General features: G+C 36.7%; 1 protein-coding gene and 1 non-coding gene across 2 annotated transcripts; both read right to left on the bottom strand.

Moving 5' to 3' along the window:
• Positions 1-2,528: 2,528 nt before the first annotated feature.
• LOC107639136 (O-fucosyltransferase 23-like) lies at positions 2,529-4,699 on the bottom strand. Its single transcript, XM_016342567.3, has one exon. It carries the CDS (start codon positions 4,010-4,012, stop codon positions 2,753-2,755), a length of 1,260 nt encoding a protein of 419 aa, XP_016198053.1. The 5' UTR covers positions 4,013-4,699; the 3' UTR covers positions 2,529-2,752.
• A 10,964-nt stretch (positions 4,700-15,663) lies between these two features.
• Positions 15,664-15,771, bottom strand: LOC148567125 (small nucleolar RNA R71). The gene has a single exon (XR_015881740.1). It is a non-coding gene; the product is annotated as a small nucleolar RNA R71 (small nucleolar RNA).
• Between the last annotated feature and the right edge of the window lie 11,077 nt (positions 15,772-26,848).

Below are 26,848 nucleotides of genomic sequence, written 5' to 3'. Positions count from 1 at the left end.
CATCGAAAGTCTTCCTGGCAAAGGTGGTCCTAGCGGCGTGTCCCGCAGTGTTTTGCGGTGGTGTGATGGACGAATACTCATGGTGGAGGAGCTAAAAAGAGGGGGAGTTGATGCTTAATGTGGAGGCTCACACTTGAAGAGGAGATTGTTAATGTTGCAAGTGTGAGGAGTGTATGAAGTTAGTCCCACATCAAAGAAAACAAGAAAAAGTGAAGAGTTCATAAGATGAGAGACCCATTAACTTACTACCTTAATGTTTTGAGTTGGATGTAGTGTCTTCTTATCTTATGTTCTCTTGCTTGATTCCTCTACAAAGTCTCCTCGGTGGTTAAGATCAACCTACTTTATTAAAATACTCACTAGGCTGAGTTTGGGGCTATGATATGACTATTATAATTCGGCCATGTGCTATATCAACCTACTTTATTAAAATACTCACTAGGCTTAGTTTGGGGCTATGATATGACTATTATAATTCGGCCATGTGCTATAACTAAACATCCAAATAAAAACGTCTCAATACATCATTATTTTTCATTAAAGGAGAATATTCAAAATACAATTATCAGATACTCCATCCTATAAAAGAGGAAGTAAGGCACTTTTAGACATATGAGTACAGTTTGATAATCCATTCACTAACTTGAATGTTGGAGTGCTTTTTGCAGGTACCCACATTCCTTTATTTTGCTCAAGCCGAAATATAACTCTGCTGAAAGAAAAAGCTCAAAATCATCCATCGAAAGACAAGATATATCCCTGCTAATTTATAATTTGACTACGCAAAAATAATTAAAATCGAATTGTCTAAATTGTCACCCTTTTGATAAAGCAAATGTGAGAACTAATCAAATAATGGAGGAACGAATTATCAGGCTAAAAATCTGATCATAATCCACGCTGTCAGTTTGATGAAATTCTTTTCCACCGAAAAATTTAATTTGGGTTTAGAAATATCAGATTTGGAGCTAGTTATCATCGAGTGAGTGTTAAGAAGAAAAGAAGTAGGAAGTAGGAACTGCTAGATTTTATGGATACTTAATATCACCAATTGGAATTGTAGAAATAGAATAATCAGTAAGATGAGTAGGACGAATGGGGATAGAATCAGATGTAGAAATAGTATCATTACTATTAGATGATGAAGGAAAACTACTTAACTAGATGAATTAAACATTAAATCTTATAAATATATAAATATATTAAAAAAAAAATATGAGTAATAAATATTTAATAATTGAAGTTAAACTTCATATGTCAACAAAATATTTTGATATGCCTAACATTCATTAATCATATAATAAGTGAGCACAAATTTACAGATGAACCGTCCTTAGTTATCATTAGAAAAGGAAACAAACTCCACAAACGAAGATGAAAGACAGACATATATATACTCCTATATTTGTACATCCTCTGATAATCTCATTATTACATCCACAACACTAGCAGTTGCCCTGATAAGTTTATGAAACATGTTGTAAATGTACATATTGAATATGAATACATTGCTAACTCACACTTTAAATTAAATCCATATTTATTTTACTGATAAATAAAATATGAGTTAATACGATTTCTCATGTTACATAATATTTTCAAAAATTACTCTTGGTTCAAACCTTTTTATTTATAAATAAAAAATATATTTACACATATTATTTTATCAATTTTTTATAAGAATATAATAATTTTTTTTATATTCAATATTTAATTTTATATAATACCAAGTTAATAACTGATTTTTTGTCCTTTTTTGTCTCTCTAAAAGGATTGATTCATGTTTTTAGAAGACAAATCATTGTACATACACCTGGGTTTGTGGGTCAAGGTGACCACAAATATTAAAGGCAAGTATTGAGACTGAAAACTTAGGACACTCATGAATAGCTCATCCTCATCTTCAATAATATCGAAAAGAAGAAGAAGAAAACGACAAAAGAGAATGAAGGGAACAAAAGTAAAGTATAAACAGACTGTAAAAGGGAATGTTCGTCTTTTCCTGACCTTAGGCTTCTAAGAAACATAAACTTTCATCAAATTATGTACAAAGTTAAAAATTAATATTTAATTTAAAAATATAAAAAATATATTCAGCAATTTTGATATCAAAATAAAAGGCACTAGATAATTGAAAAAAAAAATATCAAATTAATTCATTTTTCTTTGACAAATCAATTTGAAGTAGCAAGCCATCTTTACAGCGAAACTCTCCTTCACATGTAGATAATGATGAGAAACAAATATTTATTAATTAACTTACCTAATACTCCTATATTTATCCTAAAAAGAAGTGAGATCAAATTAAATATTGGGGGTTCGTTCCATTGAAGTGGACAATGTGAACCAAACAATACACATTGAATAAGAAAAATGATGTTTGTATAATTTTTTTTATTTTTTATGGTATAAAAAACAAACATTTTATTTTTTCTCCTTTTTTTATCAATTATTTCTAATATAAAAAATATAAAAAAATGATACATATAACATTCTTCTATTTAATAAATAATATAATATATGCCGTGAGAATTGGCAACATCAAGAAGTTGACATTAACTAAAAGAGCGTTTGATCATGAGATACACGTCTATAGTTACTTGAAAGTGAAGCATGGCCCTCTACCCCACTTCACTTCACTAAAAAATCATTAGAAACTTTTTTACAAGAAATTATAAACAAAACGTTAACAAGTTAATAAACAAACAGAAGACATGCTAAAGAGAAATTAAGAACAGAAATAAAGGAATTGTCAAGAAGATATGTGAGTAGTGCCATAGCTAATTGCCTGAAGGTTTAAATCAGACATGTTTGTGATCCATCTCTTGGGGCCATTTGATTCTCCTTTTATGTTATATGCATATGAAGGCCATGTTATGTTGTTGGTTCCACTTTCACCCTTTTTGATCATCTTCTGAGTTCTCTCAAGAACTATGAGACTTGAAAATGTAGAGAAACTGTTCCCAACAAAGATATCAGCCCTCAAACAAACTTCATAGTCAATTGCAGATTGAATCAGATATGGATATTTGCTATAAATTCCTTCAACACCAAGTTTCTTCTTCTCAAATGGTAGAAATCCTTCTCCCCAACCTTCCAACACCGAAGAATTTCGAAGGAGTTTATCGGCTACGGCGAGGTAAACAACGGCCGGAGTCTTCAAACCTTCAATGTTAGCAACTCTTTGAATGATTTCATCCTTGCTGCTACAAATTTGATTTGTGTTTAGCCTCTGTTCCAATTTCTTACAATGAATCATCCAATCAATTTCTACTCTCATGTGGACAGCAGCATATGGTAGAGGCTGCAATGAAACTGCTCTAATCCTAGACACAACTCTATCTGCTTCATTAGCAAACTCATCCACCAAAACCAAGCACTCAAAAACCTTAGCATAGTCCCTCACCGGCCAGTGATCGTGCCATAGGAATGGATTCTTCCCAATTATTCGAATCACTTGATAGTTATCGAATTTCCTTTTGCTATGCTCTCTCAATTGTTCCAAATCCCTCTCCAATGTCCACTTTCTACCACTCCCTTTCTGCAATTCAAGAATTTGTGTTGGATTCGAGAGATCCGAGTATCTCCCCAACCGGACAAAGCCATTGCAAAGCTCATTAAACTTTTCAAATTGGAAAACCTTGTCAAATGAAATGGGTTGCAAGAGATCAATCTCTTTGTAAAACAGAGAGGCACTAAGGCTAGGCATTAAGAGAGTTCGGTTGAGCATTCGAGCAGTGAGACAAGACCTTGCAAATGCAATCTTCTGGTTGTTTAGTCCCCACACAATCTGGGGAACCTCCAAGAACTTATTGTCTTGCCTAACTGCGATTCCAGACTGCGAATCGTTGCGAATATAAACAATGTTGCCCCATTCAGCCCTGCCAACTAAGCCAGGGATTGAAGGAAGCAACAATGCTCTAAGAATCAAAACAGCAACAAGCACAAACACACATTTCAAGCCTATGGAATTTGATGATATCTTAAAGTTAAACCTTTCCATCCAAAGCATCAATTTTTGTTTGAAATTGAGACAACAAAAATAGCATCACTTACAAGAGATCAATTAAACCTTGCATGTTATTAGTATTAGAATTGAAAAAGAAGAGAAACAGAGGAAAGGAAGAAAGGAAACAAGAGCTATGTAACAAGAGCTATGTATCTTGAACCAAAGGCGGAAAAGAATTCAGATTTGAGAACAGAGGCGATGATGTTGACAGTGACACCCACGTGAATCTCGGCAAAAACAACAATCACATCATCATCATCATCAACATCAGTATCACCATCACAAAACCCCACCTCTATAACGAAAAACTCAGCAGACACATAACAACTCAGAATAAGGTATTAGTTTGAGTCACACCAATAAAACAAATTGGATATTTAACAAACTAGCAATTGAATTGAGAGAGAGAGGAAAAGTAAGAAAGAAAAAATGGTGGATATGATGAGATTGTGGAAAGAAAGGATGGAAGGGTGAGGTAGGTTAGTAGGTAGGTGGTAGAAGGAGAGAGGAAGAAGAAGAAAAAAATGTCAGAGAAAGAGAGAGAAACGACGAAATGAGATGGCGAAAAGGAGAGAGGCAAAAGGACAGGTGAGATTTGGTTGCAGAGTTTCTGCGGTTTCAGTTTCAGTGTGTTTTGTGGACAAAAACGAAAAAAAGACAACAAAACAAAAAAACTCTGAGCGCAGCCACTCCCACACCTTATTGCAGCTAGAGCTTGCTGCAGCCATTTTATTTAAGTATTTTTTAAATTAATTATTGCGGATGTATATATATTACTTTAGATTTTTTTAACAAGATAATTAAATATTAAAAAATGCTTCTTTATTAAATATTAATGTATGATATCGTAAATATTTAACAAAATTTTAAATTTCATATCTAACTATGATGTAGGATATTAATACGGACACAGATCACGACACAATATAAAATACGTAGATGTATAAATTTAAAATTTTCATAAAATACGAAAATACAATATATTATTAAAATATATATTAATTTTTTATTGTTTTTATGATTTTTTATTATATAAAATATTTAAAATATTTTTGTTTCAATAAATAATAATATATATTATTTTAAAATTTATTTTAAAAATATATGTTAATAATAAAATTGAATAAATTGATATATGATAATAATTAAGTATATTTAAATATATTTAGAGAATAAATTTTTAATTTTATTAAGATACGATTAAATATAAAAAAAATATATGTATTAAATAAGTATAATATTATGTTTAAAATATGTCTAATGCATAAACACGACCATTCACCGGTGTTTGAACTTCGTAGATGTCTAATATCGCACATTGCTTTATTCATTCTATTAAATGATGAAGGATTTGCTTATGCCAAAAATGCAATAGAAAGAATATAAGAGATGAACCCACAATTTTTAGATAAGTCTAACCACTAATAACAATAACAATAATATGATTGCCCTATATTTATATATTTGTTAAAGTTAAGACGCGCGTCGTTCCAGGTTGGTCCAGTATCGATAATTATTCAAATGAATGGGATAACGTGTACTTTAATTATTATTTTTAAATTTTCAGTTGACAAATTGGCTTGTGTTCTTTTCCCTTGGCAAATAACAATAGAATATATACAATACAACTTTTCTTTGTTTTAAGTTTTAACCTTGCTGGTTGACTGTTTGTCATTCTTTTTCAGTTTTTCTCCAATAATATGAGGCTCTCGTGGCCTGGTGGCCAAGTTGTTAATTAAAAAACATTGTACTCTACTCTTTAAAATAGACGTTCAAGTTAAATTGAATTTCAAATCTCTTGCGAAATTAAAATATAAAACTGGTTTTGATCTCGCTTACCACGCTTTACATGCCAAACCTCTCACAAAGTTGTCTCTTAGTTTGCAACGTATTGAAGCTATTGAGGAGGAATGTACGTGGTTGGGTTTATTTTGATTAGACCAATCTTTCAGACCTTCATTTAATTCTAAATCCCATGAAATTTGATAGGATGAAATATTTTTTTTATTAATTATTCTGGACAAGAATTAAAATCTTTATTTGTATTAAACGATAATACTATGTTGCGAATTAACAGGTATATTGCAAAAGAGATTAATACCAAAACTTCACTTAGCCTCCATATTAAGACATTTAAAACGTATATTGAAGAAGTAAATATCTAATGGCGTTATACTGGGAGAACAAAATAAAAGGAAAGGGTCCCTGACCACCAACAAGGTGACGATCTGCGGAGACCATCCTCGCCTCTAAGATACAAAGGGTCGCCTTGATGGGATAACAGACATTGTAAATTTGGGAGGCGAGGAAGAGACGAGTCCCGATTAGTCTAGTTTAAAAGGAGACGAACTCTGTAAAGGAGTATGAGTCCTAAAAGACATAAGGATACTTGGGAGCATGTAATTATGGGCCAAACCCCATTTGCTTTCCATGTCTCTCAGGTTCGCTTACCTAAACACTTTGATAAGCTAACAGATTTAAAGAATGAGAAAAATTCGGTTTCTTAGGAGTACGTTGATGCTTTTGAGGTTAGAATGAACCTGTAAGAGATGCAATCTGGTATAAGGCTTTTTTTGGTGACATTGCCAGATCCAGCAATGACTTGGTTCAACATACTGCCTTTTGGCTTTATCTCTTCATTTACTGACATTAAAACCAAATTTTTGACACACTTTACCATAAGAAGGACTCAGGCCAAGCACCCGATCTCGTTACCTGGCGTAGAGCAAAGAGTTGGAGAGAGCATCCAAGATTATTTGGATCGCTTCAATAAGACACAAATGAAAGTTAACACACGAATTCCTGAGGTCGTGTGTTTGTACTTGATTATTGCTAGCCTACCGAAAGGTGATTTTAGGAGGCACTTAACCTCTAAGAACGTAAAGTCTATGGAAAAAATTCATCAGATTATCTTGGAGTATATGCGAGATAAAGATGTCTCAAAAGTTGTTGCGACAAAGAAGAATAATCCAGCTCCATCGCCTAATAAGGTCAGAAGCTCTGGACAATCCTCCACCCCAAAATTGTCAACACCTCTCGAAAAGTTCTCGACGTATACTCCATTGGTGGCCTCATTAGCAAAAGTATCCCAGCAAGTGTCTCATAGGGATATACTCCCCAAAGCAAGATAGATTCGACTAAGGGTTTCGTTGAATAAATCGCAATATTGCGACTATCACAAGTCCTATGATCATAAAACTGAAGATTGCATTGATCTAAAAGATGCCTTGGAACAGACAATTCAAGACGGCAAGCTCCTTAAGTTTGTTCAATATGTAAAGCCTCCTAAATGGCATAATGATAATGAAGATCGGGAAGTCAGGAATTCTCGGAATACTAAGTCTACAGAAGTCCATGAGAACACTGCCCAAATAATTATGAATGTAGTTGTTGGAAAAAATGGATTGTCTAAGTCTAGAAATGCTATGCAAAATGATGTCAAGACAGCGAGTTCAAAGGTTTTAAAAGTAACTAGCATTCCAACTGTTCAAATCTGCAAAGTTGGAAAATGGTATTGTGAGAAGGATTTTAGTAGACACAGGTGTAGATTCAAATATGCTTTTTTAAAATACATTTTGTAAGACTCTAAATTTTTAAAAATTAAATAATGAATTATTTAAGATTTATTCTTTTTATTCGAGAATATATTTTTAGAGATTTTTATATTAATTGAGTATTTTTTTATTATTTATTTAAAGCTTTATTGATTGAAAAAATAATAATGAGGATTATATGTTCTTTAAATTTGAATAATTAGATTTTGAACTTTATTTTATAATTTTAAAAAAATTAATTTAATTATTTCTAATTATTGAATTAGAGTATTTATTTGAAAAATAAATTGTGAGTTGATAATTAAATAGTATTTTTGTAGATATTATTATTGGATTAAATTTGGTTCAAAATTATTACTTTACCCCCCTATTTTTATTGAAATTAACAAATTATCCCAAATCCAACTATACAAAACCCTAACCTTAAAATTTTCCCTAAACCTAGCCACTACTTTTCCCTTTCTTCCTCATACACACGCGCGACGGAAAAATAGAAAAGGGGGGGGGGGGGGCGGGAGAGAAAACGAGGAGAACAGGAGGAAGGAGGAAGAAGAGGGAGGAGTAGACCATGCTAGCACCACTGGGACTGACGCTGTTTAGAAGACAGAACTGCGAAGGGAGAGAAGCGTGTGAGGAGTGGGAGGCTTGCTATTCCGTGGAGCCCGCATTGTTGTCGCCGTCGAGGTATTCATCATCGCCGTCCATGGAGGTTCGTGAACAGAGGAAAGACGCAAGAGAGAAAAACGTTGCAGAGCTGCTATCGTCGCTGCCAAGGCTCCGCCGTTGCCGCTGCCAGAGAAGAAGCTACCCGTCGCTACCAGATCCGTCACTGCCGTCGGATCTGTCGTCGCGGCCATGCACGCCATCACCGAGAGAGGACTAGAACGTGATGGAAGGGGAGGAAGCTATGCCGTCATCAATGTTGGTTTCGCCATCACTGTCGTTGTGTTCTGTCGCCATCGCCGTTGGGCTGTTCGCCGCCGCCTTAGCCGCCATTGCTAGTGTCCGCCAGTGGAACCCCTGTATTCTCGGTAAGCGTTTCGTTTCGTAACTTTTGAAATCGGTATTCTGTTATAAGTTATTAAAGGTTCTGAGATGTTGGTAACGTAGGGTCGAGTTCCAAGTCTTGCATGCTGAGTTTAATGGTTGTTGCATGCGATCCCAAGCTGCCACATCGCTGTTGAAGCTCTCTGCCGCTGTTACGGACCGGTAAAACGGTATTTTGCACGTTTTATAGCTTTCGGGTTTTGACTATTCGAGGTAGGGGCAATTTCTTAAACTTATTTTACTTTCAAGAATTGTTATAAGTTGATATTAATGCAAAAAATGTATGTTTATGATTTTCGTAAGTCTTATGGACTGAACTGAGCTGCTTTGAATAAATGTAATTGCTTGCCTAGTTGGTTGTTGTTGAAGTGGTCACTTGATGGTTATATTGTTTTTTTATTACTTTAGAGTCATTAAGAATTCTGATTTATTAATTTATTTTGTTAAATTGGTGGTTACTGAAATAATTTGAGATTTGTAAATGTTTTGATATTGGAATTGGTTTTGTTGATTTATTAGAAATGATTTTGAAAATTGAAAATGATTTGATATTTGGGAGTTTGAATTTTGTTTGATTTTGGAAAAGGATTTGAAATTTGGAAATGGTTGGGTTGGGACTTTGAAGGGTGGCGAAAGTCTAAGTTTCAGAGGAGATGTTGCTGAAATTTTTATAAGAAATTGGAGGTTTTATTTTGCTTTATGGATGGAAGAATTATATTTTGGGTATTTGATTGATTGAAAATGAGTTTATTGAATTGATATAAATTCAAGAATGATATTTTGAGGATTTTTAATGAAAGAAATAAAGTGATGTAAATGTGTATTTAAGAATGGAGGAGTTTTCGAGTCTTTGAAGAAAAGTTTTGAGATGTTTTAGAGAAGATGAAGTATTTGAATTTGATTTAGAGAAACAGAATGATTTCCGAGCCTCTGGGGAATGTTTTAAACAAGAATGAAACTGAAATTGATTTTGGTTTAAATGATTTGGTTTTGGTTTACATGATTTGGTTTTGATTCCGATTCGATTATGTTTGATGATGAATGTGAATGGAATGAGATTATGATGGATGTTGTAAGGACGGTGGTTTTGTCCCGCTCACGGATTTGGCAAGTTGAAGATGAAGGATTCCCTCTCTTGTCGTGGTATAGAGGTGGGGAAGGTGGAAAGACACTCTCTTTCGTATTGTTTTCTCCCACATCTTTCTCTGGTTGTAAGGTGGAAAGGCACACTCATTCGATGTGGAAAGGCACTCTCCTTTGTAATTCCTCTAGGAGAAGGTGGAAAGGCACTCTCCTTTGTTTGTGTTCCTCCTGGGGATGCGTGATAAATCCCAATTTTGTGGTTTATATTGTGTAGAATTTGGGGAGTTTTGTCAATATTTTTCACACTTATTCACAAGAAATGCATGGTTTTGTGTTCTCTTCCTAATATTGCTCCATGATGAAAAGCATGCTTATTTTTCCTTAGAATTGCTATATTTTGATCCTCTTTTATTTCCATTCGATGCCGTAATGTATTTGTTGAGTGATTTCAGGATTAATAGGGTAAGAATGGCCTAGAAGAGAGAAAGAAAGCATGCACAAGAGGAAGGAACATGAAGATTTGGATTTTGGGAATTTCAGCACCGGCGCACACGCGCACTTACGCGCACGCGTGGATGAAGATAGCTGGAAACGGCGCGCAAGGATTGACGCATCCGCGCGGGTCAGAGAAACTCCACCGATGTGCACGCGCACTTGGCGCGCACGCGTGGATCACAAAAGCAATCGGCGCGCACGCACGCATGGCGCGCACGCGCGGGAAGCTGCACGTGACCTCATTAAAGAAAATTGTGCCTGGCGATTTCTGAGGCTCATTAGGCCCAATTTCAAGCTGTTTCTGCATGGAAAAAGACCCAAGGATGCTAGGGGGAAAGGGGGAGGGGGGATCATTCATTTTCACACTAGACACAATTTTTAGCTAGTTTTTGGTTCTTTGTTCTTCTAGAGAGAGAAACCCTTGTTCCTCTCTAGACCTAGCTTTAATTTGATCTTCCCTTGTTGAATTCTGAATTGGATCTTGTTAATTACTAGTTTTGATGGTTTAATTTGAATTCCTTAGTATAATTTTGCTTAGATCTTGTGTTAGTTTTATGAATTCTTGTTACTTGTTACTTTATACCCATTTCATGAATGTTGTGAATCTTGATTTGTTAATGTTACATTGATGATTTCTATGAGTAATTGTGTTGTTTGAGTGATTGTATGTTGATAATTGTTAGTGGGTATTTGTTAGTTTCAATTTAATTGTATTTTGAACATGTCTCTCATTCATGCTTACCATGTGTTTGATGAATTGTTTGCTTTGATTATGGAGTAGTCCTTTTTACTCTTGGACTAGGCTAAGGGAATTGGGTAACTTGAGTCATTGGGTCTAATGGATTTGATGATTTGGGAACCCTTAGTGGTCAATTTGATAGCCATTGACACTAGCCTACTACTAGGTTAATTAGTAGTGAGGTTAGACCTTATGGGTTGATGTTGACCAAACCATTTAACGTACTTCAAGTATAGAAGTAGACTTAATGAGTTTGGTTCCTCATAATTGTCAAGATATGGTTATTAGACAAGGATAGTGATCCCAATTCCCATGCCTAGCCAAGAGTTGCTTTTATTATTCATATTTGAAAACCCAAATTCTTAATTGTCTTGCCTTAGTTATAGTCATTGCTTAGTTTTAGAATAGAATTATATTGAACGTTATCTCATTAGTTGGAATTGCTCACATCTTGCTTAGCCATTAGAATTAATTCCTCGCATTTTAAGATTACTTTCTTGTTAAGATTCCTAGTTTAAATTCTTGCTCATGAATCACAACCCCGGATTTCTAACCAATGTTGAAGCACATTGATGAGCGGATAATTTATACGCTTTTTTGGCATTATTTTTAGTATATTTTTAGTAGGATCTAGTTACTTTTAGGGATGTTATTATTTGTTTTTATGTTAAATTCACATTTATGGACTTTACTATGAGTTTGTGTGTTTTTCTGTGATTTCAGGTATTTTTTGGCTGAAATTGAGGGACTTGAGCAAAAATCAGATTCAGAGGTTGAAGAAGGACTGCTGATGCTGTTGGATTCTGACCTCCCTGCACTTAAAGTGGATTTTCTAGAGCTACAGAACTCCAAATGGCGCGCTCTCAACGGCGTTGGAAAGTAGACATCCAGGGCTTTCCAGCAATATATAATAGTCCATACTTTGCTCGATTTTAGATGACGCAAAAGGGCGTTGAACGCCAGTTCTATGCTGTAGTCTGGAGTTAAACGCCAGAAACACGTCACGAACCAGAGTTGAACGCGAAAAATACGTTACAACTTGGCGTTCAACTCCAAAAGAAGCCTCTGCACGTCTAAACTTCAAGCTCAGCCCAAGCACACACCAAGTGGGCCCCGGAAGTGGATTTATGCATCAATTACTTACTTCTGTAAACCCTAGTAGCAAGTTTAGTATAAATATGACTTTTTACTATTGTATTTACATCTTATGATATTTAGATCTTTGAATCATCTTTGAATCATCTTTGGATCATCTTTTGATCTATTGATCACGTTTGGGGGCTGGCCATTCGGCCATGCCTGGACCTTCATTACTTATGTATTTTCAACGGTAGAGTTTCTGCACTCCATAGATTAAGGTGTGGAGCTCTGCTGTTCCTCATGATTTAATGCAAAGTACTACTGTTTTTCTATTCAATTCAACTAATTCCGCTTCTAAGATATCCATTCGCACCCAAGAACATGATGAATGTGATGATTATGTGACGCTCATCATCATTCTCACTTATGAACGCGTGCCTGACAAACACTTCCGTTCTACATGCAAACAAGCTAGAATGAATATCTCTTGGATATCTAATACAGGGGACCGAGTCCGAGTTATTAGTGTCTTCATGGTATAAGTTAGAACCCGTGGATGGCCATTCCTGAGATCCGGAAAGTCTAAACCTTGTCTGTGGTATTCTGAGTAGGATCGGGGAAGGGATGGCTGTGACGAACTTCAAACCCGCGAGTGCTGGGCGTAGTGACAGACGCAAAAGGAGGGTGAACCCTGTTCCAGTATGATCGAGAACCTCCAGATGATTAGCCGTGCCGTGACAGAGCATTTGGACCTTTTTCACAGAGAGGATGGGATGTAGCCATTGACAACGGTGATGTCTTACATAAAGCTTGCCATGAAAAGGAGTAGGAAGGTTTGGATGAAGACAGTAGGAAAGCAGAGGTTCAGAAGAACGAAAGCATCTCTATACACTTATCTGAAATTCTCACCAATGAATTACATAAGTATTTTTATCTTTATTTTCTGTTTATTTGTTATTATTATTCGAAAACTCCATAACCATTTGATATCCGCCTGACTGAGATTTACAAGATGACCATAGCTTGCTTCATACCAACAATCTCCGTGGGATCGACCCTTACTCACGTAAGGTTTTATTACTTGGATGACCCAGTGCACTTGCTGGTTAGTTGTATCGAAGTTGTGACAAATTATGTATTAAGATTAGAGCACCAAGTTTTTGGAGCCATTACCAGGGATCACAATTTCGTGCACCAAGTTTTTGGTGCCGTTGCCGGGGATTGTTCGAGTTTGGACAACTGACGGTTCATCGTGTTGCTCAAATTGGGTAATTTTCTTCTTATTTTATTTTCAAAAAGTTTTCAAAAAATTTTCAAAAAATTTCCTTCTTTTTCATTTTTCCCAATTAATTTTCGAAAAAAAAATAAAATATATTTTCAAAAAAAAAATATATTTTTCTTCAGAATTTTTAAGAATGAATTCTAGTGTTTCATGAAGCATGTAGAAGCCTGGCTGGCTGTAGAGCCACGTCTAAATTCATTTGGACTGAGGCTCCCAAGTCATCATTACAAGAGCAAGCTAGTTGTTGCTAATCAAATTTGTTATTGTATGACTGATTTGTATCTTCTAAAGCTTGGCTGGCTATTAAGCCATGTCTAACCCTCAGATTGGAGCTTTAGACTAAGAGTGCAAGATTCCTGGAATTCATATTAAAAATTTTGGAATCTTTATTTTTCTTTTTCACATTAATTTTCGAAAAAAAATCAAAAAAATTTATAAAATCATAAAAATAAAAAATATTTTGTGTTTCTTGTTTGAGTCTTGAGTCAATTTTTAAGTTTGGTGTCAATTGCATTTTTTTTTCTAAAAAAAAAATTTATGCATTTTTTCAAAAATTCATGCATTCATAGTGTTCTTCATGATCTTCAAGTTGTTCTTGGCCAGTCTTCTTGTTTGATCTTCATATTTTCTTGTTTTGTGTCTTTTCTTGTTTTTCATATGCATTTTCAATTTGTTAGTGTCTGAAGTTTGCAAATTTCTAAGTTTGGTGTCTTGCATGTTTTCTCTGCATCAAAAATTTTTCAAAAATATGTTCTTGATGTTCATCATGATCTTCAAAGTGTTCTTGGTGTTCATCTTGACATTCATAGCATTCTTGTATGCATTCATTGTTTTGATCTAAAAATTCTCATGCATTGAGTCTTTTTCATGTTTTTCTCCTTCTTCATTAAAAATTCAAAAATAAAAAAATATCTTTCCCTTTTTCACTCATAAATTTTCAAAAATTTGAGTTGACTTTTTCAAAATTTTTTAAAATTTAGTTGTTTCTTATGAGTCAAATCAAATTTTCAATTTAAAAATCTTATCTTTTTTCAAAATCTTTTTCAAAAATCAAATCTTTTTCATTTTTTCTATTTATTTTCGAAAATTTTAAAAACATTTTTCAAAAATCTTTTTCTTAATTTTATACCATATTTTCGAAAATATCATCAACAATTAATGTTTTGATTAAAAAATTTCAAGTTTGTTGCTTGCTTGTTAAGAAAGATTCAAACTTTAAGTTCTAGAATCATATTTTGTGATTTCTTGTGAATCAAGTCATTAATTGTGATTTTAAAAATCAAATCTTTTTCAAAACTAATTTCAATCATATCTTTTCAAAAATATCTTTTTATCTTATGTTTTTCAAAATCATATCATACCTTTTTCAAATATCTTTTCTAACTTCTTATCTTCTTATCTTTTAAAAATTGATTTTCAAAATTTGTTTCAACTAACTAATTAACTTTTTGTTTATTTCTTATCTTTTTCAAAACTACCTAACTAACTATCCCTCTCTAATTTTCGAAAATACCTCCCTCTTTTTCAAAAATTCTTTTTAATTAATTAATTATTTAAATTTTAATTTTAATTTTAATTTTATCTTAATTTTCGAAAATCATTAACTCCTTTTCAAAAATTATTTTCGAAAACTTCTTCCTCTCATCTCCTTCTATTTATTTAATTACTTACTAACACTTCTCTTCATCCCATATCTCTGCTCTCCTCACCCTTATGTTTGGATTCTCCTCCCTTCTCTTTTCTTACATTACATTCTTTTCTTCTTCCACTCACACAAAGGAATCTCTATACTGTGACATAGAGGATTCCATATTTTCTTTGTTATTCCCTTCTTTGTCATATGAGCAGGAGCAAGGACAAGAACATTCTTGTTGAAGCAGATCCTGAACCTGAAAGGACTCTGAAAAGGAAACTAAGAGAAGTTAATATACAACAATCCAGAGACAACCTTACAGGAATTTTTGAACAGGAAGAGGAGATGGCAGCCGAAAATAATAATAATGCAAGGAGGATGCTTGGTGACTTTACTGCACCTAATTCTAATTTACATGGAAGAAGCATCTCCATCCCTACCATTGGAGCAAACAATTTTGAGCTTAAACCTCAATTAGTTTCTCTGATGCAACAAAACTGCAAGTTTCATGGACTTCCATCTGAAGATCCCTTTTAGTTCTTAACTGAATTCTTGTAGATCTGTGATACTGTTAAGACTAATGGAGTAGATCCTGAAGTCTATAGGCTCATGCTTTTCCCTTTTGCTATAAGAGACAGAGCTAGAGTATGGTTGGACTCTCAACCCAAAGATAGCCTGAACTCTTGAGATAAGCTGGTCACGGCTTTCTTAGCCAAGTTCTTTCCTCCTCAAAAACTGAGTAAGCTTAGAGTGGATGTTCAAACCTTCAGACAGAAAGAAGGTGAATCCCTCTATGAAGCTTGGGAGAGATACAAGCAACTGACCAAAAAGTGTCCTTCTGACATGCTTTTAGAATGGACCATCCTGGATATATTCTATGATGGTCTGTCTGAATTAGCTAAGATGTCATTTGATACTTCTGCAGGTGGATCCATTCACCTAATGAAAATGCCTGCAGAAGCTCAAGAACTCATTGACATGGTTGCTAATAACCAGTTCATGTACACTTCTGAGAGGAATCCTGTGAGTAATGGGACGCCTCAGAAGAAGGGAGTTCTTGAAATTGATACTCTGAATGCCATATTGGCTCAGAATAAAATATTGACTCAGTAAGTCAATATGATTTCTTAGAGTCTGAATGGAATGCAAGCTGCATCCAACAATACTCAAGAGGCATCTTCTGAAGAAGAAGCTTATGATTTTGAGAACCTTGCAATAGCAGAGGTGAATTACATGGGTGAACCATATGGAAACACCTATAATTCCTCATGGAGAAATCACCCAAATCTCTCATGGAAGGATCAACAAAAGCCTCAACAAGGCTTTAATAATGGTGGAAGAAATAGGTTTAGCAATAGCAAGCCTTTTCCATCATCCACTCAGCAACAGACAGAGAACTCTGAACAAAATACCTCTAATTTAGCAAACTTAGTCTCTGATCTATCTAAGGCCACTCTGAGTTTCATGAATGAAACAAGGTCCTCCATTAGAAATTTGGAGGCACAAGTGGGCCAGCTGAGTAAGAAGATCACTGAAACCCTTCCTAATGCTCTCCCAAGCAATACAGAAGAAAATCCAAAAGGAGAGTGCAAGGCCATTGATATAACCATCATGGCCGAATCCAAAAAGGAAGGGGAGGACGTGAATCCCAAGGAGGAAGACCTCCTGGGACGTCCAGTGATCAACAAGGAGTTTCCCTTTGAGGAACCAAAAGACTCTGAGGCTCATCTAGAGACCATAGAGATTCCATTAAACCTCCTCACGCCCTTCATGAGCTCTGATGAGTATTCTTCTTCTGAAGAGAATGAGGATGTTACTGAAGAGCAAGTTGCCAAGTTCCTTGGTGCAATCATGAAGCTGAATGCCAATTTATTTGGTAGTGAGACTTGGGGAGATGAACCTCTCCTGTTCACCAATGAACTAAATCCATTAGATCAACTGAGATTGCCTCAGAAGAAGCAGGATCCTGGAAAGTTCCTAATACCTTAAACCATAGGCACCATGACCTTTGAGAAGGCTCTATGTGACCTTGGGTCAGGAATAAACCTCATGCCACTCTCTGTAATGGAGAAACTGGGAATCTTTGAGGTACAAGCTGCTAAAATCTCATTAGAGATGGCAGACAATTCCAGAAAACAGGCTTATGGACAAGTAGAGGACACATTAGTAAAGGTTGAAGGCCTTTACATCCCTGCTGATTTCATAATCCTAGATACTGGGAAGGATGAGGATGAATCCATCATCCTTGGAAGACCCTTCCTAGCCACAACAAGAGCTGTGATTGATGTTGACAGAGGTGAACTAGTCCTTCAATTGAATGAGGACTCCCTTGTATTTAAAACTCAAGGACATCCTTCTGTAAACATGGAAAAGAGGCACAGTAAGCTTCTCTCAGTACAGAGTCAACTAAAGCCCCCACAGTCAAACTCTAAGTTTGGTGTTGGGAGGCCTCAGCCAAACTCTAAGTTTGGTGTTGAACTCTCATATCCAAACTCTAAGTTTGGTGTTGGGAGTCTATAAAATTGACCTGATCACCTGTGTGGCTCCATGAGAGCCCACTGTCAAGCTATTGACATTAAAGAAGCGCTTGTTGGGAGGCAACCCAATTTTTATTTATCTAATTTTATTTTTATTTTATTGTTCTTTTATGTTTTATTAGGTTCATGATCATGTGAAGTCACAAAATAAATAGAAAAATAAAAAATAGAATCAAAAACAGCAGAAGAAAAATCACACCCTGGAGGAAGGGCTTACTGGCATTTAAACGCCAGTAAGGAGCATCTGGCTGGCGTTCAACGCCAGAACAGAGCATGGATCTGGCGTTGAATGCCCAAAACAAGCAGCATCCTGGCGTTCAGACGCTAGGAATGCACACTGAGGAAAGCTGGCGCTGAACGCCAGAAACAAGCATAGAACTGGCGTTCAATGCCAGAAACATGCTGCATCTGGGCGCTGAACGCCCAGAACAAGCATCAATTCGGCGTTTAAATGCCAGAATTGCATGCAAAGGCATTTTACATGCCTAATTGGTGCAGGGATGTAAATCCTTGACACCTCAGGATTTGTGGATCCCACAGAATCATCTCAGCATCTGTGGACCCCACAGGATCCCCACCTACCTCCACTCATACTCTTCCCTCTTCTCAATGTTCATCCTCTCTTTCCAATAAACACCTTTCCCCAAAACCCTTCACCAATCACATCAAGCTTTCTTCCCTACTACCCCTTCACCACTCACATCCATCCGCTCTTCCCTATAAACCTACCTCATAAACCCCACCTACCTTCAAAAATTCAAAATCACTTTCCCACCCAAACCCACCCTAAATGGCCGAACCTAACCCATCTCCCTCCACTATATAAACCACTCCATTCTTCTTTATTTTTCACACAACAAAACCCTCTCATCCCCTTCTTAGCCAAGACACAACCCTCTCTCCCTCTCTTCCATTTCTTCTTCTTCTTCTTCTTTTCTTTCTTCTCTTGCTCGAGGGCGAGCAATATTCTAAGTTTGGTATGGTAAAAGCATAAAGCTTTTTGTTTTTCTATTACCATTGATGGCACCTAAGACCGGAGAATCCTCTAGAAAAGGGAAATGGAAGACAAAAGCTTCCACCTCCGAGTCATGGGAGATGGAAAGATTCATCTCCAAAGCACCTCAAGACCACTTCTATGATGTTGTGGCTAAGAAGAAGGTGATCCCCGAGGTCCCTTTCAAACTCAAAAAAAATGAGTATCCGGAGATCCGACATGAGATCCAAAGAAGAGGTTGGGATGTTCTAACAAACCCCATCCAACAAGTCCGAATTCTAATGGTTCAAGAGTTCTATGCTAATGCATGGATCACTAGGAACCATGATCAAAGTAAGAACCCAAACCCAAAGAATTATCTCACCATGGTTCGGGGGAATTACTTAGATTTTAGTCCGGAAAATGTGAGGTTGGCGTTCAACTTGCCAATGATGGAAGAGAACGCACGCCCCTACACAAGGAAAGTCAACTTTGATCAAAGGTTGGACCAAGTCCTCATGGTCATATGTGTGGAAGGAGCTCAATGGAAGATTGACTCAAAAGGCAAACCGGTTCAATTGAGAAGACTGGACCTTAAGCCTGTAGCTAGAGAATGGTTGGAGTTCATTCAACGCTCAATCATTCCCACTAGCAACCGGTCTGAAGTTACTATAGACCGGGCCATCATGATCCATAGCATCATGATTGGAGAAGAGGTGGAGGTTCACGAGATTATACCTCAAGAACTCTACAAGGTGGCTGACAAGTCCTCCACTATGGCAAGGTTAACTTTTCCTCACCTCATTTGCCATCTATGCAATTCGACTGGGATTGACATAGAGGGAGATATCCTCATTGATGAGGACAAGCCCATCACTAAGAAAAGGATAGAGCAAACAAGAGAGCTTATTCATGGATCTCAAGAGACGCATGAAGAAGCTCATCACCAAGAAATCCCTGAGATGCCTAAAGGGATGCACTTTCCTCCACAGAACTTTTGGGAGCAAATCAACACCTCCCTAGGAGAACTGAGTTCCAACATGGGACAACTAAGGGAGGAACATCAAGAGCATTCAATCATCCTCCATGAAATTAGAGAAGATCAAAGAGCTATGAGGGAGGAGCAACAAAGACAAGGAAGAGACATAAAAGAGCTCAAGGACATCATTGGTTCCTCAAGAAGGAAACGCCACCATCACTAAGGTGGACTCATTCCTTGTTCTCAAATTTTCTGTTTTTCGTTTTCTTTATGTTAAATGCTTATCTATGTTAGTGTCTTATTACATGATCATTAGTATTTAGTAACTTTGTCTTAAAGTTATGAATGTCCTATGAATCCATCACCTCTCTTAAATGAAAAATGTTTTTAATTCAAAAGAACAAGAAGTACATGAGTTTCGAATTTATCCTTGAACTTAGTTTAATTATATTGATGTGGTGACAATACTTTTTGTTTTCTGAATGAATGCTTGAACAATGCATATGTCTTTTGAAGCTGTTGTTTATGAATGTTAAATATGTTGGCTCTTGAAAGAATGATGACAAGGAGACATGTTATTTGATAATCTGAAAAATCATAAAAATGATTCTTGAAGCAAGAAAAAGCAGTGAATACAAAGCTTGCAGAAAAAAAATAGCGAAAAAAAAGAGAAAGAGAAAGAAAAAGCGAGCAGAAAAAGCCAAAAGCTCTTAAAACCAAAAGGCAAGAGCAAAAAGCCAATAACCCTTAAAACCAAAAGGCAAGGGTAAATAAAAAGAATCCCAAGGCTTTGAGCATTAGTGGATAGGAGGGCCTAAAGGAATAAAATCCTGGCCTAAGCGGCTAAACCAAGCTGTCCCTAACCATGTGCTTGTGGCGTGAAGGTGTCAAGTGAAAACTTGAGACTGAGCGGTTAAAGTCAAGGTCCAAAGCAAAAATAGAGTGTGCTTAAGAACCCTGGACACCTCTAATTAGGGACTTTAGCAAAGCTGAGTCACAATCTGAAAAGGTTCACCCAGTTATGTGTCTGTGGCATTTATGTATCCAGTGGTAATACTGGAAAACAAAGTGCTTAGGGCCACGGCCAAGACTCATAAAGTAGCTGTGTTCAAGAATCAACATACTAAACTAGGAGAATCAATAACACTATCTAAACTCTGAGTTCCTATAGATGCCAATCATTCTGAACCTCAATGGATAAAGTGAGATGCCAAAACTATTCAAGAGGCAAAAAGCTTCAAGTCCCGCTCATCTGATTGGAGCTATGTTTCATTGATAGTTTGGAATTTATAGTATATTCTCTTTTTTTTATCCTATTTGATTTTCAGTTGCTTGGGGACAAGCAAAAATTTAAGTTTGGTGTTGTGATGAGTGGATAATTTATACGCTTTTCGGCATTGTTTTTAGTATGTTTTTAGTAGGATCTAGTTACTTTTAGGGATGTTTTTATTTGTTTTTATGTTAAATTCACATTTCTGGACTTTACTATGAGTTTGTGTGTTTTTCTGTGATTTCAGGTATTTTCTGGCTGAAATTGAGGGACTTGAGCAAAAATCAGATTAAGAGGTTGAAGAAGGACTGCTGATTCTGTTGGATTCTGACCTCCCTGCACTCAAAGTAGATTTTCTGGAGCTACAGAACTCCAAATGGCGCGGTCTCAACGGCGTTGAAAAGTAGACATCCAGGGCTTTCCCTAAATATATAATAGTGCATACTTTGCCCAAGTTTAGATGACGCAAAAGGGCATTGAACGCCAGTTCAACGCTGCAGTCTAGAGTTAAACGCTAGAAACACGTCACGAGCCAGAGTTGAACGCCAAAAATACGTTACAACTTGGCGTTCAACTCCAAAAGAAGCCTCTGCACGTGTAAACTTCAAGCTCAGCCCAAGCACACCCCAAGTGGGCCCCGGAAGTGGATTTATGCATCAATTACTTACTTCTATAAACCCTAGTAGCTAGTTTAGTATAAATAGGACTTTTTACTATTGTATTTACATTTATGATTTTTAGATCTTTGAATCATCTTTGAATCATCTTTGGATCATCTTTTGATCTATTGATCACGTTTGGGGGCTGGCCATTCGGCCATGCCTGGACCTTCATTACTTATGTATTTTCAACGGTAGAGTTTCTGCACTCCATAGATTAAGGTGTGGAGCTCTGCTGTTCCTCATGATTTAATGCAAAGTATTACTATTTTTCTATTCAATTCAACTTATTCCGCTTCTAAGATATCCATTCGCACCCAAGAACATGATGAATGTGATGATTATGTGACGCTCATCATTATTCTCACTTATGAACGCGTGCCTGACAAACACTTCCGTTCTACATGCAAATAAGCTAGAATGAATATCTCTTGGATATCTAATACAGGGGACCAAGTCCGAGTTATTAGTGTCTTCGTGGTATAAGTTAGAACCCGTGGATGGCCATTCCTGAGATCCGAAAAGTCTAAACCTTGTCTGTGGTATTCCGAGTAGGATCGGGGAAGGGATGGCTGTGATGAACTTCAAACTCGCGAGTGCTGGGCGTAGTGACAGACGCAAAAGGAGGGTGAACCCTGTTCTAGTATGATCGAGAACCTCCAGATGATTAGCCGTGCCGTGACAGAGCATTTGGACCTTTTTCACAGAGAGGATGGGATGTAGCCATTGACAACTGTGATGCCGTACATAAAGCTTGCCATGGAAAGGAGTAGGAAGGATTGGATGAAGACAGCAGGAAAGCAGAGGTTTAGAGGAACGAAAGCATCTCTAAACACTTATCTAAAATTCTCACCAATGAATTACATAAGTATTTCTATCTTTATTTTCTGTTTATTTATTATTATTATTATTTGAAATCTCCATAACCATTTGATATCCGCCTGACTGAGATTTACAAGATGACCATAGCTTGCTTCATACCAACAATCTCCGTGGGATCGACCCTTACTCACGTAAGGTTTTATTACTTAGACGACCTAGTGCACTTGCTGGTTAGTTGTATCGAAGTTGTGACAAATTATGAATTAAGATTAGAGCACCAAGTTTTTGGAGCCATTACCAGGGATCACAATTTCGTGCACCACACATGTTTGCCCATTCCTTGTGAGACGACCCGAGGTTTGAATACTTCGGTAATTTCTAATTGGGGTTGAACTTGTGACAACCAAATTCCTTTCTAAATTTGATCCTCAAGGATTGTTGTTGGTAGAGCTATACTTGCAACGCGACTTTATTGAGAAATTCTTTACCAATGGTACCTTGAGCCACCGACCAATGCGTAACCTAGAGACAATGTCTAGGTTAGCTATCAGATGTGTCAGGTTCTGGCAGTTTAAGCGACACGTGAGCTCACGGCCAGTAAGATAGGCATGCATCATTCTGTATTTGTTTGTTTTGTCTGGGTGTGCTTAAGTATTTTGGTTTGCCTATCTGATGATTTTTGTCTAATTGTTATTTGTTGTACTTGCTGTAATTGCTCTCTGATTGTGTTTGCCTTGCATTGTTTGTGCCAGTGATTGATTCTATTTTGGGATTGAGTTTTGATGGTGATTTGTTTTGATTTGGGCTAGAGGTTGAGTTGATTTAATTTGGGCCGGAGGCCGAGTTGATTTTATTTGGGCCAGAGGCCGTGATTGGTTGGATCAGTGGTAAGTTCTGGTTGAAATGGTTTCTTAGTAAGCGGTGAAATGTATGGAATGTTAATTTGCGCAAATTTTTTATAAGAAAAATATGAGTTTTAAATTTGGGTAATGAACTGACGATCCCTGCGTATGAAACTAGTTTTATTTAAAATATCTTCATATAACAATTCTTAAAAACCCTCTACTGAGAACCAGCGAGGAGGATGTTCTCACCCCTACAGACTTATCTTTTTTGAACGGATGAGGAAGCTTGTGGAATTTTTGTTAAGGTTTTAGGTATGATATTTCTGTTTGTATACATATGTTATAGATTTTCCTCGCCTTTATTATTATATTGATGTAAGAGGGATAGTAGTCGTGATTGTAATGATATGTATGTATATAATATTTGTACATTGCTTGGGTAAGAAGTTTTGTATATATGTATATGCTTGTTTATTTTCAAGAAAAAGTATTTTTGGTTTTTTTAAAGAAAACAATGATATGGTTTCGAGTCAAAGGCTCCTATTTTATTATTAAATATATGAAGTCATCGTAATACTTTTTGCTATCAGAGTGGCACAACCGAAAGTGTGACATTCTGATAGTAAGGGTATTACATTATGGTATCAGAGCAGTCTTTCCTAGAGAGCCTGAGGAATGGACTGATTATGCTTCAATTGCATACTCTGAACGTCTGTCATGTAGTCGATCTTATCCAGATGATGAGAGTTAGAGTTTTACGCACATGACTGCCTATTGATTAATGCCGTTAGTCTACCATTGTATATATCACGGTATTAAGTTTGGCTAGCTTAACATTGATAGTTTATGTATATGAGAGCACTAACGGGTTATCGTAGGTGAAATAGAACTAATAGGAAACGTATATCGTAGAGGTTTGGGAAGTTGAAGTTTGGGAAATTCAAGCTCTGAAGTTGGTACGAGATCAGTTGTGATGTTAAAGCATGTTGTTTTAACCCCAAATTTGCCATCTTGTTTTACCATCGCATGTTTGAACCATGTCATCTTTTGCGTCAAGCCTGCCTTGTAATTTCTGCTTTGCAATTGCACTTCTGCCCTTATATCTTTATGCTATTGAAAATCCAAGTATTTGAAATTGTATATGTATATATATAAGCCGAGACTTTTTGCTTTTTCCATAAGGTGTTTTAAAAGTGAAGTGTTGAAACTATGTAAATTTTGTGTATTATGTTAATTTTCGAGGATGAAAATTTCTATAAGTGGGGTAGGATGTAAGACCCAAAATTTTTGAAAATTAAATGATAAATTATTTAAGATTTATTCTATTTATTTGAGAATATATTTTTAGAGATTTTTATATTAATTAAGTACTTTCTTATTATTGATTTAAAGCTTTAGTGATTAAAAAAAATAAGGATTATATGTGCTTTAAATTTGAATAATTAGATTTTGATCTTTATTTTATAATTTTAAAGGAAATTAATTTGATTATCTCTAGTTATTGAAATAGAGTATTTATTTGAAAAATAAATTGTGAGTTAATAATTAAATAGTATTTTTGTAGATATTATTATTGGATTAAATTTGGTTTCAAATTATTACTCTATCCCTTAATTTTATTGAAATTAACAAATTACCCCAAACCCAACTACACAAAACCCTAACCTTAACATTCTTCCTAAACTTAGTCGCCACCTTTCCCTTTCTTTCTTATACACACACACGCCATGGAGAAACAAAAAAAGAGGGAAAAAGAGAGAACGGGGAGAGTAGGGGGAAGGAGGAAGAAGAGAGAAGAGTGGACCGCGCTGGCGCTGCTGGGACTGCCGCCGTCGTGTCGCATCACTGCCAATCCGTCCACGATCTGCCGTCAAGAAGACAGAACCGCGAAGGGAGAGAACCGCGCGAGGAGAGGGAGGCATCGCCATTCCGTGGAGCCCGTGTCGTCGTCGCCATCAAAATATTCATCGTCGCCGTCTTTGGAGGTTCGCGAACAGAGGGAAGACGCATGAGAGGGAACCATTGCAGAGCTGCTGTCATTGCTGCCGAGGCTCCGCCGTTGCTGCTACCGGAGAAGAAGCTACCCGTCGCCGCCAGATCCGACACTGCCGTCGAAAAGTATACTATGATTAACAAAGACTTTCGTTATCCCTTGAAGTCGAAACTTCAAGATTTCTTGAGAGGTAATGTAGATTTTTTTGCATGGGAACCTTCTGATATTCTTGGGATAGATCCGACATTCATGTCCCCCCAACTTACCATTGACCTCGCGTTTAAGCCGGTTGCACAGCTTCGTCGTAAGATGTCATCTGACCGAGCTGCTAATGTCAAGAAGCAGGTTCAAGGGTTATTACATGCCAGGTTCATTAGGGAGCTGAGTTACTCTACATGGTTGTCTAATGTCGTGATGGCCCAAAATCCAATGGAAAGTAGTGAATGTGTGTCGATTATACCAAATTGAATAAAGTCTGCCCAAAAGCTTCTTTTCCATTACCTAACATTGATAACATGATTGATTTAGCATCGGGATATCAGATACTGAGCTTTTTAAATGCTTATAGTGGGTGGTGCACGAATTGTGAATCACACTTTTCACAACGCGTACCACTAACCAGCAAGTGCACTGGGTCGTCCAAGTAATACCTCACGTGAGTAAGGGTCGAATCCCACGGAGATTGTTGGTTTGAAGAAATCTATGATTATCTTGTAAATCTTAGTCAGGAAGTCAATTATGTTTATCAGTTGAATTGTGAATAACCAAGAGAGCATAAATTAAAGGTTACTTGTTGTGCAGTAATGGGGAATATGTTGGAGTTTTGAAGATGCTTAGTCTTCTGAATCTCTGCTTTCCTCTGTCTTCTGATTCACGCACGCACGTCCTCCTATGGCAAGCTGTGTGTTGGTGGATCACCGTTGTCAATGGCTACCTTCCCTCCTTCCAGTGAAAACTACGCTCACGCACTCTGTCACAGCACGGCTAATCACCGGTTGGTTCTCGATCCGGTTGGAATAGGATTTACTATCCTTTTGCGCCTGTCACTAACGCCCAGCCTTCAGGAGTTTGAAGCTCGTCACAGTCATTCAATCCTTGAATCCTACTCGGAATACCACAGACAAGGTTTAGACTTTCTGGATTCTCATGAATGCCGCCATCAGTTCTAGCTTATACCACGGAGATTCTGATTAAAGAATCTAAGAGATACTCATTCAATCGGATATAGAACGGAGGTGGTTGTCAGGCACACGTTCATGGTTTGAGGAAGGTGATGAATGTCACTGATCATCACCTTCATCACAGTTAAGCGCGAATGAACATCTTAGATAGGAACAAGCGTGTTTGAATAGAAAACAGAAATACTTGCATTAATTCATCAAGACACAGCAGAGCTCCTCACCCCCAACAATGGGGTTTAGAGACTCATGCCGTCAGAAAATACAAAGTTTAGATCTGAAATGTCATGAGAGATACAAAATAAGTCTCTAAAAGTTGTTTAAATACTAAACTAGTAGCCTAGGTTTACAAAAATTGGATAAACTATGATGGATGATGCAGAGATCCACTTCTGGGGCCCACTTGGTGTGTGCTGGGGCCCACTTGGTGTGTGCTGGGGCTGAGACTTAAGCAATTCACGTGCAAAGGCCATTTGTGGAGTTGAACGCCAGTTTTTATGCCAGTTTGGGCGTTCAACTCCAGCTTTTGATCCTTTTCTGGCGCTGGACGCCAGAATTGGGCAGAGGACTGGCGTTGAACGCCAGTTTACGTCGTCTATCCTTGTGAAAAGTATGGACTATTATATATTTCTGGAAAGCCCTGGATGTCTACTTTCCAACGCAATTGGAA

Source organism: Arachis ipaensis, chromosome B4 (assembly GCF_059453495.1).
Source record: "Arachis ipaensis isolate K30076 ecotype BB chromosome B4, ASM5945349v1, whole genome shotgun sequence".
Taxonomy (NCBI): domain Eukaryota; kingdom Viridiplantae; phylum Streptophyta; class Magnoliopsida; order Fabales; family Fabaceae; genus Arachis; species Arachis ipaensis.
Note: the sequence above shows the minus strand (reverse complement) of the source record. Positions and strands in the feature narration are given on the sequence as shown.